A 13,088-nucleotide genomic window follows, 5' to 3' on the forward strand; every position below is an offset into this window, starting at 1 on the left:
TGGTTCGAAAGCCTAAAGCGTTTGCTCGGCGATTGATTCAAACAAAGCAATGGTATTGGCGGACTCAGGCTCCGGCTGGGGGTTTGTGCCGAGGACGGCAGAGTTGGATTGGATATTCTCTCCCTGCTTGGCATGGCAGCCCGAGTTGTTATTTTGTGACAGGTAGGAAAAGATGCCTCACTTGGTTGAGCCCCCCACGGCTCGTAGTAAGACACAGAATTGCAGGCTCCTAATGGGTCGGTTTACGAAGGACGATATCCGAGTATTTGTGTGCTGGAATCGTGTGCCAAATTGATGAAGTCAAGATGATTTGATTGCCTCACGAGCGGCTTGGCAGATTTTTCTTGTGTTTTTGGTGGCTGGCTGCTTTGAAACACTCAAAATTGTCTCATCACTCTAGGGACGAAGTCACGACAACTGTAGCACACTATTAAATCCTACGGAGAATTTGAAACGCATCTTACTGACGCTACTGAAAAGTGCCAGCACCCCAAATTGCCTCGTATTTTTTATTGGCGGCTGTGACAATCTTGCGTCTCGACACTAAGCATGCTAATGGCAATGACAGCACGCCGGCGCAAGCCAGAGGGAGGCTGGACGGGTAATACTCAGATTGATGAAGTATTAGTACGAAAGCACCCCTGCTGCCGCTCCGCGGCCCAGTAAACTAGCCTCGAGATCTGCGGCGCTGGCCGAGATGTGCCGATCATTTAGTCCTGTTTTAATTTCATCTTGTAAGGCGTAATCGGCTCATGATGCGGACGGTGGTTTGCATACTATGTACTATACTAGATTACCAGCTTCATCGGCCGATGCTGAGACGGGGGATAACCACTAGGTGTCTCATTCGGGATATCCGTGTCAAGAAAGGTTGATTCAGCTGAACCGGGTCAACGGGAAGCATATACAAGGAGGAGGAGAAGGCAGCGGCGATGGCTCATACCATCTCCTTACCGTGGATGGCCGTTTGGCAGTGAGAGGCGTTGTGTGCTGACCATCCTTCAGCTGATGTGCCGCGATTACGTGAGTAGCTAACATTCCCATTCAATGCAGGGGGGTTGCAGTATTACTTTGATACCTCACCTTTCTTAGTATGTGCCAAGGGATAGGCTCATTTGCTACTCTGAACTAGAAATACAAGAAAATTGCTTCATGGAATTCTTATTTTAGATTTCTTGGTAATTTAAGAACGCATAAACCGCCTGGCTCTCTCTAAGAATTTCGGGCAGTCAACGAGCCGGCCACTTGCTGACAGCAGATGGACAGCTCGCATCTCGGCCGTACAGTCGGGCTTCGATTAGACCGAATCAATGTGAGTGGAGTGGTCTTGAAAATTGTCCATGATTCGTGTTTTGTGTACAAGAGGAAGGAATTTGCGGTAAACGAGGTTTGAATAGCATCTGGATTGAGAATGGTGTGTGATATCCAGGACTCAGGATGAGGGGAGGGGTCATTGGTTGGAGCAAGTTCTGAGCAAGAATATTCCCGATCGAAAGGCAAGAATCACTGATGTGTGGATCAAGGAAATGCTGGACTTTGGCAGTTTACCAAGAAATGGCACCTCTAGTGTGTTCATTCCACGAATGGCTTCCATCTGAGCAAGACTCTCAACGTCACCATATCAGAATCTTTCAAGTACTCGTACTCCTATGGTCAAAGTACACGGCTTGCACCTCCTGCTTCTTCGTGTCTCATCCAGTTCAGATTGAATTTGTTCCCGCCCATATAATCTTGATACTGCTGGCCAGATACTGATTGTATGTGCGAAACAATGGGCTCCAGAAATCGCCGAGCAACGCCTGACGTGTGGCCAAAGAGCAGGGGCGAGAAGACAAGAGGCGCTGAGACTTGCATACGGGCTGTACTTGTAGCACCTTGATTGGACTGGGAAGTTCTCGGTTTCTATTATCGGTTCAATTTATTTATAATATACCAAAGAAATCCAGTTTCTGTACAAAACTTGTAAGAAACATGGGTCTACAAATGGAGGAGGTGTTGTACTCATGCTGTAAACGCCAAGCATGATATCCCGTGGTTACAGGCGGCAAATCCAGCGGTCGTGCCGCGATGAACAACCTCAATTAGCGTCTCATCTGGTTTAATTCTCCCCGCACGAGAAACACCCATTAGTTCATCTGATGTTCATTAGCTCGTAGGGTGCGATGCTGCGCTCATGCTTGCTCCCTGCCTGTAATATATCCATCTCTACTAACTGAGTTTGAGCCTCAATTATTTTGTTAAAACGATTCTATCAACTGTATGGATTCTAAATGACACCCGATGTCTGTGGTAGAATGGTAGAATGAACCCGACCTTTTGCTCGTAGCCCAGGTATTGCGTATAAAAGATCAGGGTCCCTCCCTCCCACAGAGAACCACACAAAAATGTCCATGGGTACAAAGCACACTGGAAACATAAAGCTCATGTGTTCCACGAACCCACTTTGCAAGCTGCAGGAACGTGGCCATAAGCTACGGGCCACAAGCTCTCCTGACCCTGTCGGCAAATGAAGGGCTTCCGGAGTAGCGAATGAACTAACAGATAGCAAGCATGTTTCTTGGTGTACATATCATCATACGAACAATTTGTACCTGTGCCTACATATCTACCTCAGTCGTGGTAGATACCTGGGCGGCACCTAGGTAGGACATGGAGCCGCGTTGAAGAGATAAGACAGTCACGCCGGAAGTCACTTTGAGACAACATCTCGCAACTCCAAGATCGGTATACAGCCTGTTCTTGAGCTCAAAACAGCGTCATGGAATTCCGGTCTATAGATGGGCACCCTTTTATACAATCCCATTTGATCTCAGCTCGCCCCCTGATCTGCATACGCGCCACTGAACCAACCTCTATACGGGCTCAATCTGCGCACAATACTGTGCTATGTGACTCAAACACCCAAGATCTTCTATAAAGGTTGGTCATTAGGCATAGATACCTTTCCGTTGTGGGTAGCATGGCATCATCTTTAATTTTCGTGCTAGCTCACGTCTCCGGCTGTAGTGTTCCGAAAGTGTGGAAGGGCTAGTGTCGGGATGGTTTGCTCCTTCGAGCTTCATTCACATTTTGAGCCTCTAGGATACTGGAAAGGCTTAGTTTTGAGTTGTACGAGTAATAACATTCTTCTTAGCTCTCCTAGCTTGATGTTTTGATGTAAAACGAATACTACCTCAATGCTTAAGGGTGTTATCTGATTGAGATACGTGCGGTGTGAGGTGGTATCGTGCTAACACCCCACAGACTCTCCTCCTCCCTCGCCACCCCTCAATTCTGCACATGCTGCCATGGTGCCCTCCATCAGCAGTAGGATATGAACATGTACCTCGCATTTACGAGGTTTATCTGATTGCCACGGCATGCAGGAGCCACTGCTTTTAATCAAAGTGGGAATAGATGTGCCCGCGGGAAAACGCCATTGAATCAAGAACACCAAGTTTGCAATTTCAGCAACCGAGGTGTGGCTGATCCATGTGCCGTCCACCAAGTCCCAAAGTCTTCTTCCGTGGAAATATTTTGCAAATTCTGTCTTGCCGCCCCTTGCAGAGTAACCAGAATAGTGGGAAGGAAATAATACTTCTGACCCTCACTACACAGTTTCACTCGTGTTAGCTGATGAGCCATCTTGATCGATTACTCCTACGTATCTGTGTACCTCCACGGCTCTTCCCCAATTCACCTCAAGATGACCAAGATTAATAGGCTTTTAGCCGTTCATTGTAGAAAGGCTTTGTATTCTCCTAAACGTGTCGTTACAACGTAAATTGCCACGTTTTACCTTGCACAGCCGTTCGAATGCAACGCCAAACGGCCTTCATGGGAAGCACCTACGTTGAGTGTAACCTCGGGACGGTTCCGGGAGGGCTGCACTTAACCGCCAACAGACCAGCTTGGATGCAGTCTGTTCCGCGTCTCCGCACGTAGATATTAGGTATTCTTATATGCCGCTAATCATATGTTCATGTCTATCAATTTGCTCACTACGGCTCGAGGAATCCCAAGGGCAGCCATGTGAACCTTCTGTAAGAGCTGTTAGGAGGGGCAAGATGCCCAAGCGACATCAGCCCTGACATGCTACCTGTACATTCCTCGGGGATATCTTGTACAAAACACTTGAGGTCCAGGTACATCCACAGGGAATGCTTAGGTCCTCTCGTAGTACACGCTTAGATTTCTGTTGCCCCGTTGTACGGCTAGAGGCATCATCGGCGTTAGACCGACGGGGAGCCCCCTCCCTTCCGCCTAGGCTCGGAACGACGCGCCGCTAATGCGCCCGGATCGGGTCTCAGTCAGGGAATATGAACGCGGAGGCAGACGTTGAGGCATGTTGTTGTGTTGCTCAGCCACCGTTGAAGATGGGCAGCTGCTTGAATAAAAACTTGCCCCCAAGTTGCTGCCTTGTGCTAGAGAGCAAGTGACCTCTAGAGGCTTCATAAAATAGTACAGAATTGTAATAGTGTAGGGGATATCTCGGCGGGTATGAACAATTTTTTCAGCTTCTTACGCATGCCATCCCTCGTCAGATGTTAGTGGTGTGCGTATCACATGGGCGTGTCTGGGCCAAGAACTCTTCATATTTGATTCTCTACGTGCCTTATTTGGAAAGCAATGAAAGTGGTATCCGGTTCATGTTTATTGAACAAAAGCTCTCAAAGGTTCCTCTTGGAAGCGCTTGAGGGCGGGCAGCCCGATTCAAGGCCCAAGAGGATGCGGTTGCGCCGCTCTAGACTTGCAGGCGTCATAAAGAATCACTCCAATCAGAAGCCTCAATTGAGACCAAAGCCAATGAAACATCTCATTCCTGGCACCCTCCAAATAAGTTGCGTCGCATCATCAGCCCTTTGAGCTCTTGGCCCCGACACGAAAATCCTTTCTGCTCGTCCCCGGTTTCAAAGAGGCATAGAGCTTATGCTGCAAATATCGTCACACGACAAGGTATTGCTTTGTGCCGATTGTTACCCTATGACTACCCGTGATGGCTGGTTTTGTATCTTTTTGTTAGTAACCACGTACCAGGGTTAAGATGCTACGTTTATTCTGCTCGCGAAGTATTGTATAGATCTTGGGCTTTTACATTTAGTTCTTAGTCTCAGAGACTCTAGATGAAATCAAGCTCTCGGAGTTAATCATGCCCAGGTCTCGCGAAGAATCGTTGACTATACGTACCATCCAAGGCCGAAGAGCTGGACAGTGCCTGGATGGTTGCAGCACGTAATGCAGCCTTAATGAGACACGCAGAAAATAGCTTCAGCTTCGTCGAAGCTCAAGCACACAAGGAGTCAAGTGCCAAGCTGATTGATCGGTCGCCAGCCATCCCACAATGCTCATTCGCAGCGAGAACCTGTATGCCGTACGCCACATCCTGGGAAGTGAGAGACAGACAGAGCAGGTATGTAGTGATGATGTGTAGCGTATTGAGCAAAAGGTTCCCAGCATGCGTGTCTCTTCTTGATCTCCTTGCCGTGCGCCACCAGCGCCCAAAGTCGATTTCCACGGGCTCACAACCAACGACATTTCGTATGGAGAATAGACATTGGTATGTCTTGGAGTGGACAATTTTTTCCTTGTCCCTTCTTGATCTTTGCGGGAAGATAATGACGCCATTAGGGCTCTACTTGGACATCCTAGGGTGCCTGCCATGGTTTCACTCCAATATGAGCCTTGGATATAGATGCAGTAGTGAGTTGCTGCTCAACCAATGTGAGTTATGGGACGCTGTGTTCGCCGCCAAAGCTGAGCAACGTGAACAGTCACCGAAAAGAAATTGCTTCTGCAAAAATATCCCGATAATAAAGGAAAAGAAGAGAAGAGAAGAGAAGAGAATAGAAGAGAATAAGAAGAACAAACTAAGGGGGTGCGACGGGTCGTGAGATTCTAAGAATTCAGCCGGTCTGGTTGATTACATGTTTCCAGAAAATTATTCCGTAGGTATGTTACCTATCCTAGCTAGTGGGCATTTCTGGCGTTGACAGCGAGAATAAGACGCAATTCTCACCTGCACCACGCCGTTTACAATGCAATATCGGAAAGCAGGTAAGCAGGGCTGGGCGAGGAGTAATGCATGTGAACTGGCGACATGGTGGCTGCAGTTGCCTGTCTCCCCAACTCCTCTGCCTCCTATCATAATACACAGCACTGAAGGCCTGCTCTTTTGCCTAGGGCATCTCTGTCCTGCACTTGAGAACCCCCTGGCCCATCAGTTGGTGCTCTGCTGTCACCGATAGCCGGATGATGGACTGGCCGAACCAGAATCGAGGGCCATGACCTCAGAAAAGGCCCACGTGTGCAAATAAAGGTCTTGGTTGTGGATTCAATGTGACGCTCTACCGAACCAGGCGAAAATGGAGAGGCGGATGGTGCCGTAGCGGCTCCGTAGCGGGGATCAAGGAATTCTCCCTTTCCCCAGAAGGGACCATCATGGCGTTGATCCCATTGCATGGAGCGGTGGGCAGTCCTTGCTAGCGTAGATTGTGCAAAATGTCCGAGCAATTATCTAGCAGCAGGTAATAATGGCAGCATAGTACTGCCGTTGCGTATGTGAATGTGAAAAGAGACGAAAGGGAAGACGAGCAACGGCTAGACGAGCACGAAGGGCGTCTCTGGCTCACCAGTGGCCGGTCTGCACTGCAGCAGCCCCCTTCTTCTCCTTTTCGTCGCATTGCATCTTTGGCCCACCCATCCTATTGAGAAAAGTGTGAAATCCAGGGCCATTGAAACCAATTCTACTGAGAACGGGCGAGGTAGAGAGGCAGCATGCTAGAGCCAACGAGTCTAAGCAGCTACAACTTGGAGGTTTGTGATTCGCGTCTTGCACGGCACAAAAGGAGAGGGGACTCTGGCCGCATCTAAGCGATCTCGATTACTGGACTGGCGCCAGGAGAAGGAGAGATCTCTCAGGTCCCGGCCCTTGCTCTGTGGGCCTCCTCTAAACACATCCCTTGCCTCTATCTGATAGTAGATCGTCCCCATTGGGCGATGAGCTGCGGACCCGATGCTCATGGGTGCGGGTACCTATCGGAACTTTGAGCTTGGGAATGTAGGCACAAGCATCGTGTGGTAGCACTTGGGCCTTGTCCTTGTCCTTGTTCCTGTCTTTATCTTCCGAGATACGTTGCTCTCATCTGCCGCTCTGTTAGCTCAACGTACCGTGTATCTTCCTTGTTCTTCTCTTGTCCTTCTTTCTTTCAGCCCTTTTGCCGTCTCTTTTCACAGGCGGCAGAGACCGGGTTCCGCAAAGAGCACAGACGGACAGGAGATGGGCGGCGGCAAAATGTGGTTACTTACCCCGAGACACGATGCGATGCGCGCAGCTCTTTGGACGCACCGTGTCTCAGGCGATGCTCATGCTACCTCACCGAGACAGCCACAAAATGCAGCAAGGTAAACCAAAGCACCGGTAGGACGGAAAAGGACGCACCTGCTTGGATTTGGTTCCGTGTTTCCCTTGCTGTGCTGAACTTGTATGCCGTAGCCCTGCCATGAGTATCAGTCAGGAAAAGCTTACCTGCGACTGGACAGCTGGGCTGCGACCTTGTGGTACCACTCAACTAAAGTCTGGCAAGGGTATTGATGGCACGGGAAGAGAGCCGAGGTAGCCAAGTGGGAATCAATGTGGACAGCCACATGATTAAGACTTCTGAGTGGTTTTTTTTCTTTTCTTTTTCTCTTCCAATTTCATTTTCTTCTCACCGCACGGACTCTGTTTGGGTGTCTTGCTGACAATCCAAGAGGCGTGTTCTCTCCCTAGGCTCTGAGCTTGGAGAGAGTTGTTAGAATGTTCTTGTGAATCTCCTGGTCGGTAGCAGGTAACACAAAAGTTCCCGCTTCGTCATGCTCTGCATTCCCCATCGACACCTCAGACGGAACGATTTGGCAAAGGACAACTGCCATAGGTCCCCTCCCCCCTATCTCCTTTCGCCACCTGCTGTACAACTCGACAGTGCCCGTACAGCCACGAGATGACAGCGACAATGTGCCATGTTGCGCGTTTCTTGACCAAGGCATTCTAAACTCGGGAGTTGGATGCTAAACTGGCAGATGCGATGGTAATACAGCCGCCTTGTGAGCTAGCTCGCCCGCTCTTCGTACTACCACAACTAGGTGCGGAATATCCATCTCAAAAGATGTTTGCGACTAATTGCGCATAAGGATCCATTTTCGGAATTACATACTAGTAGAAAGCGAGATGATGGCTGCCAGATTGGTTTCCCATGAGCTCATACGAGCCTACGCCACCGACTTGGGAATGCAGGCTCCATCTCATACATGCAGCTACTAGCCAACTAGCGCAAGACATGCCATCGACGAACAAGATTGCTTCCTGTGGTCTCCATTAGGCGTCTGATATTGCCAGACCGCTATTAGGCGGCGGAAAGGAGAGACCCCAAGCGGCTATATGAACGCCGTCGCTGATCGGCCGAGACATCCAAAGGGAAAACTGAAGGCTGGGCGAACTAACTGGAGAAGAGTGTGCTTGAATCGGAAGCCGCTCCGTCTCTGGCAGAGTAAAGGCAAGGTTGAACAAGAGACAAGACAACATGAAAGTGGATTTAGGGATGCGTGTGGCTAGCTGGACCAGAACATGCTTTTCCGCTCTAAAGTCGAGATCCAGAGACCCGGCAGATGGGATGTCGTACAAAGTATACTGCACCAAGCCGCCAACTTGTTGGTTTGATGCCTCGGTCGGCTGGACAAAAAACCTTAATACAGCATCTCTACAGCATCTCGTAGTACTGAGTGTAATGGAGGATGAGTTTTCTCTCCTGTTGGCTGTAGAGCGCTATGTCATAACCGTCGGCCGCACACCCATTTGCTGGATGCCAGATCAAAAGCACCTACAAGTACGATTAGGATAGAGTCCAAATGTGATATCTGACATCGGCTGTCCCTACATTAGTTTTTCCAGGTCTCATATCGCTCCATCAAGCCATGTCTCGCTTGAGGGGCGTGGAAATTCCCTTCAGCAGTACTTGACGCTCCTATTACATCATTTTAATAGGTACAAAACGAGATATTCCATATTCACCCATTGATTGATGCTTACTTATTGCCTTCCCATTAGGATTGATATCTCGACCTGTTCATCTTCCCATACCTTGCTTCAATAGTATGCGAGATGCCATTCTCCTGAGGACCCGAGATGGGGTATCCACATGGGGATTGCATTGTGTGCTGCCGGATGACTTCATATTGGGACGAATTGAACGGGAAACTCGAAGCTAGAAGCATAGTCGGCGATAAGAGCGTCACTGGCAGATGAACTGATGTGCTGATGGGTGTCATTGGTCCATTGGAACTGCTAGGATCATTCGGCGATGGGCGGATGAAACATGGACGAACGGGCGGCTGTAAACCAAGACGATGAGGCGCGTTCAAGCCGCTATAAGCCCTTGTCTAGTCCACAGAGCTGCTGTACGAGCACACTCTACTAAAACGAGACCCTTACCAGGATAGATGCCCTACCTTGAGGCCAGCGCATGTGCAGCACGTACGAGTATGAAGTACCTACATGTACGCGGGTGTGCCTGAACCTGTGCCTGCATCTCCACGTATATCCAAGTACAGCAGAGCAACAGCAGGGCTACAGGAGCCTAAGTTGAGCCTGCAGATGCTCTGCAGCAGTACAGCAGTCGGTCAGTACTAGGAGGAGGTGGTAACTAATGTCTGTGTTCTGGTGCCTGAATATGATGTGCTCAATTACACTGGCCGCATGGCCACTGGACGGTGAGTTTCCTTCGTGTCCTCAAGCCAAGCCAGCAAGAGGCTTGCGGAGAGGTGTCATCAAGCCGAATCTGCCCCCGCGCTTTTAAAAAGGTCCATGTCAGGTATGAGTATAACCAGGGCCCGGCCTCGCCTTTGCCGTGCCGTATACTTGCACCGCATACAACCTACTATGTAGGTACGAGTAGTAGTATCTCGTGCTTTGGGCTTGGGCAGCCGCCCAGCTGGGCGTAAACAAGTTGCTGAGAAAAGCTGACAGGGGTCGAAGGAGGTGTGGACCAGGGCTTGAGCAAGCTAGTCGAAGCAGCAGAGGGAATCCTTCACTTGTGGAACACCCACGGCGGGGGAGGCGTGTATTCTACCGATTTGGCTGGGGGCGTGTAAGCCTGAGCCTGGATGATGAGCGAACCCCCAAGACACCCCTGGTTGCCAAGGTACGGACCGCGTCTCTAATACATCGCGGATGTGCGACTGTGGTCGGGTAAGGAAGCATTAAAAGCCTTTTCCTCGTACTTGTACATGATGAATACTTGCGCCTTCAGGCAGCTCAGGAAAGGTTCAGGTACTCTGGAAATGCGGGAGCATCGTCCCAGGGCTATCCTTGTCCAAGGTGGTGGGATGCTGCTAGTGCTCTCTCTTGCTTTTTACATCGTATTCAGTACATTTACATGTATATAATATCAGAGGCATCGCATCTCCTCGACGTCTGTATATATATCAAGCCATTGCCGTTATCCTGTTGAGGGATTCGTATTCCTATTCCAGCTCTATAAAGATCGAGTCATCACATCTCATATAATATCATATCGCCTTGTTTTATACATCCCATCAGTTACATACATCCTCTTGCATCTTCTCAAAGAGGATTCCATAGACGACATGTCCTTTACATCTGGAATCTGGGACTATCCTTCGCCCTCTTCCATCACTCCTCCAATGACGGCATGTGCCTCTTCCACCTCAGTAACTTCACCTTCATCTTCACCACGAGACTCAACTTTCCAAGTTCAGTCACAGCCAGTGTCTTTAGAATCACCACCCAGGTTTTCTATTTCGACTCCTCCAGGGACGGTTGACCCAGCGGATATTTCAACAACTCCTGCTCGTTCCAGCAAGAAGAAGAAGGCTTTGATGCCTGTTTACCACGGCCCGTACCGAGAAGAAGACGATTGGACAAAGGTCTCAGATCCCAAGGAAAAGAAGAGGATACAGAACCGCGTTGCCCAAAGAACATACCGTAAGACTACCCATCTCTTCCTTACTATCAGCTACCCTTTACTTTCATTTTTACTGCCATTGGCCGTTAGCCACATTACCTTCATACAACATTATAGCTGTGGAGGGGGTGTTGCATTGCTAACCAAAGTACATCAAAAACTACAGGTCACCGTATGAAGGCACGCCTTGGCGAGCTACAAGCCCGACTGGATAGCCACGAACGGAACAAGGCTCAGCAGACAGAAAATTTGGAGAACGTCGATTCATCTTCGACCAGCGGATCTGTTAGAGGTTTTACAGCTATCAACAATCAGATCTCCGGCGTCGAATCATCCCCACCTCCTATGCCCCAGGATAAGACTCCCATTAGCCAATCCCAGGTGCAGCAGCCAGCCATGTATGAACGGCCTGGTAATGAAGCCGAGCTCGTATTCCAGCATTTGCCTCGCAATACACTCAACAGCCCGGCGCAAACGCAGCCCTCCCCCGAAGCCAATGGCCTGCTCTCTCCTCTGGGTCAACCCCCCTCAGAACGAGTTTCCAAAGTACCCCACGATTTCGTGCTCGACTGTTTGCGTTTTCAAACGCAACTTTTGAACCGCCTTAATAGTCTACAGCAAGAGGCCCATTTCACTCCTTCTTACACCCCGAGCAATGCTGCGCCGCCACAGCGTGAGTTGTAATCCAGATCCACTACTCCAACATTGCTGGGAGAGAAACAGCATGGGCTGACTGAATTATAGCTCTAGACAACTTGGCCCAACCTGAGCATGCCCAGTGCTCAGATTCCTTTTCCCCTACCAATGCGGAGGCTATGGAGTTCTCCTACGAGTCCAGCGCAGACTTGTGGAAGACAGATACCATACCCAAGAGTCGCCCTCCGCCTGCATCTGACAATGCCATTACTTTCCCACCACTTCCTGCTGCCGCTACTCCCAGCGCAGTTCTAAACAGTCCCGTTCCCGAGAGCTCCAATCAAAACCTGCGGCCTGCGCCTCAGCCAGTCACCCAAACTGCTTTAGGAGAGCGCATCGGAAGTATCATGGAGGCCGTCCAGGCAGCTGGATTTGATAGCTTTGACGCCCTTGTCTCTGCGTATTACTGTGATACGTTTGGAGAAGCTTCTTCTCTGGCTAATGAACAACGTCTGAGTCGCAATAGGCGGCTTCCAAAGGTGATTGCCGATGTGTTCCAAGCAACCAAAGGATGGAGCACGTGGGAACGCCGTGGGTTTCAGGAGGAGATACTCAAAACCTCCGAAGCTATGTTGATATCAGAGGGCGACGGCGCTCGGTCTTCTGTAATGTCCAAGATTGAGCCTCTACTAGACTCACACGACCCAACTAACCCGGATGCCACTGCGGATGCTCTTATCAATCTTAAACGATCTATTCAAGATGAGGTGAGCAGTTTCGCCGTTGAATCGTCGTGTATCTTAGAATGAACTGCTAACTCGGCTAAGCTACCCAATTCATGGGCTCTAACAATGGCTCTGGCTTCTGGCACCCGCAATTCCTTTCAAAGAGACCGCTCAAATACAGCCCTGGCAACAACTCTCCTCGTCAATTTCTCAGGTCGGATGCCCAAAGATCAGCTGCTCCAGATTTTGTGTGCATGTCTTTGAAAGCGGATGCATGGTTGGTCTTACCGGTTAAAGGCACACCTGTGTGGTTGCTTTTCAACATGCAGGTGTTGTGGTTGGCTTGAACTGCTGTCGCAAAAATTGGTACGTTGCCTATAAAAGACAATTGCAGCAGCCCATATTCCTTTGGAATTTCGGCTGACAGGCACAGCTCTGTCGTTAGATTTGAGATCAAACTACTATCGCAGCTGCGTGCTAGCCCGTATTTGAGACACCACTGCGATTATCATAAACATTATCCGGTGACGATCTACAACGGGTTTACTTTATGAGATCAATTTGGCTCTGGCTATGTCAAGCCATTTTTTTCACTGGATTTCTTTTTCTGATTTCCCTTTTCTTCTCAACTGATGTTGAGCTCTCACACTCCCTTGATTCTCCATTCTTATATCTTTACTACAACAAGAGAAGACGATCCTCTACAAAATAAATTACGTATACCCGAGTATACATGTTCAAAGCCGCTTTGGTGGTAACACCTCAATGCTACGGGGTTTTTTATGATCCA

General features: G+C 49.4%; 1 protein-coding gene across 1 annotated transcript; it reads left to right on the forward strand.

The window, feature by feature from the left end:
* Positions 1–10,599: 10,599 nt before the first annotated feature.
* On the forward strand, positions 10,600–12,562 carry T069G_06569 (uncharacterized protein; the record flags this gene model as incomplete). Its single annotated transcript, XM_056173779.1, has 6 exons — positions 10,600–10,957; positions 11,104–11,349; positions 11,402–11,483; positions 11,549–11,610; positions 11,682–12,340; positions 12,401–12,562. 6 exons carry the CDS (start codon positions 10,600–10,602, stop codon positions 12,560–12,562), a joined length of 1,569 nt encoding a protein of 522 aa, XP_056027358.1.
* Between the last annotated feature and the right edge of the window lie 526 nt (positions 12,563–13,088).

Source organism: Trichoderma breve, chromosome 4 (genome assembly GCF_028502605.1).
Source record: "Trichoderma breve strain T069 chromosome 4, whole genome shotgun sequence".
NCBI lineage: Eukaryota > Fungi > Ascomycota > Sordariomycetes > Hypocreales > Hypocreaceae > Trichoderma > Trichoderma breve.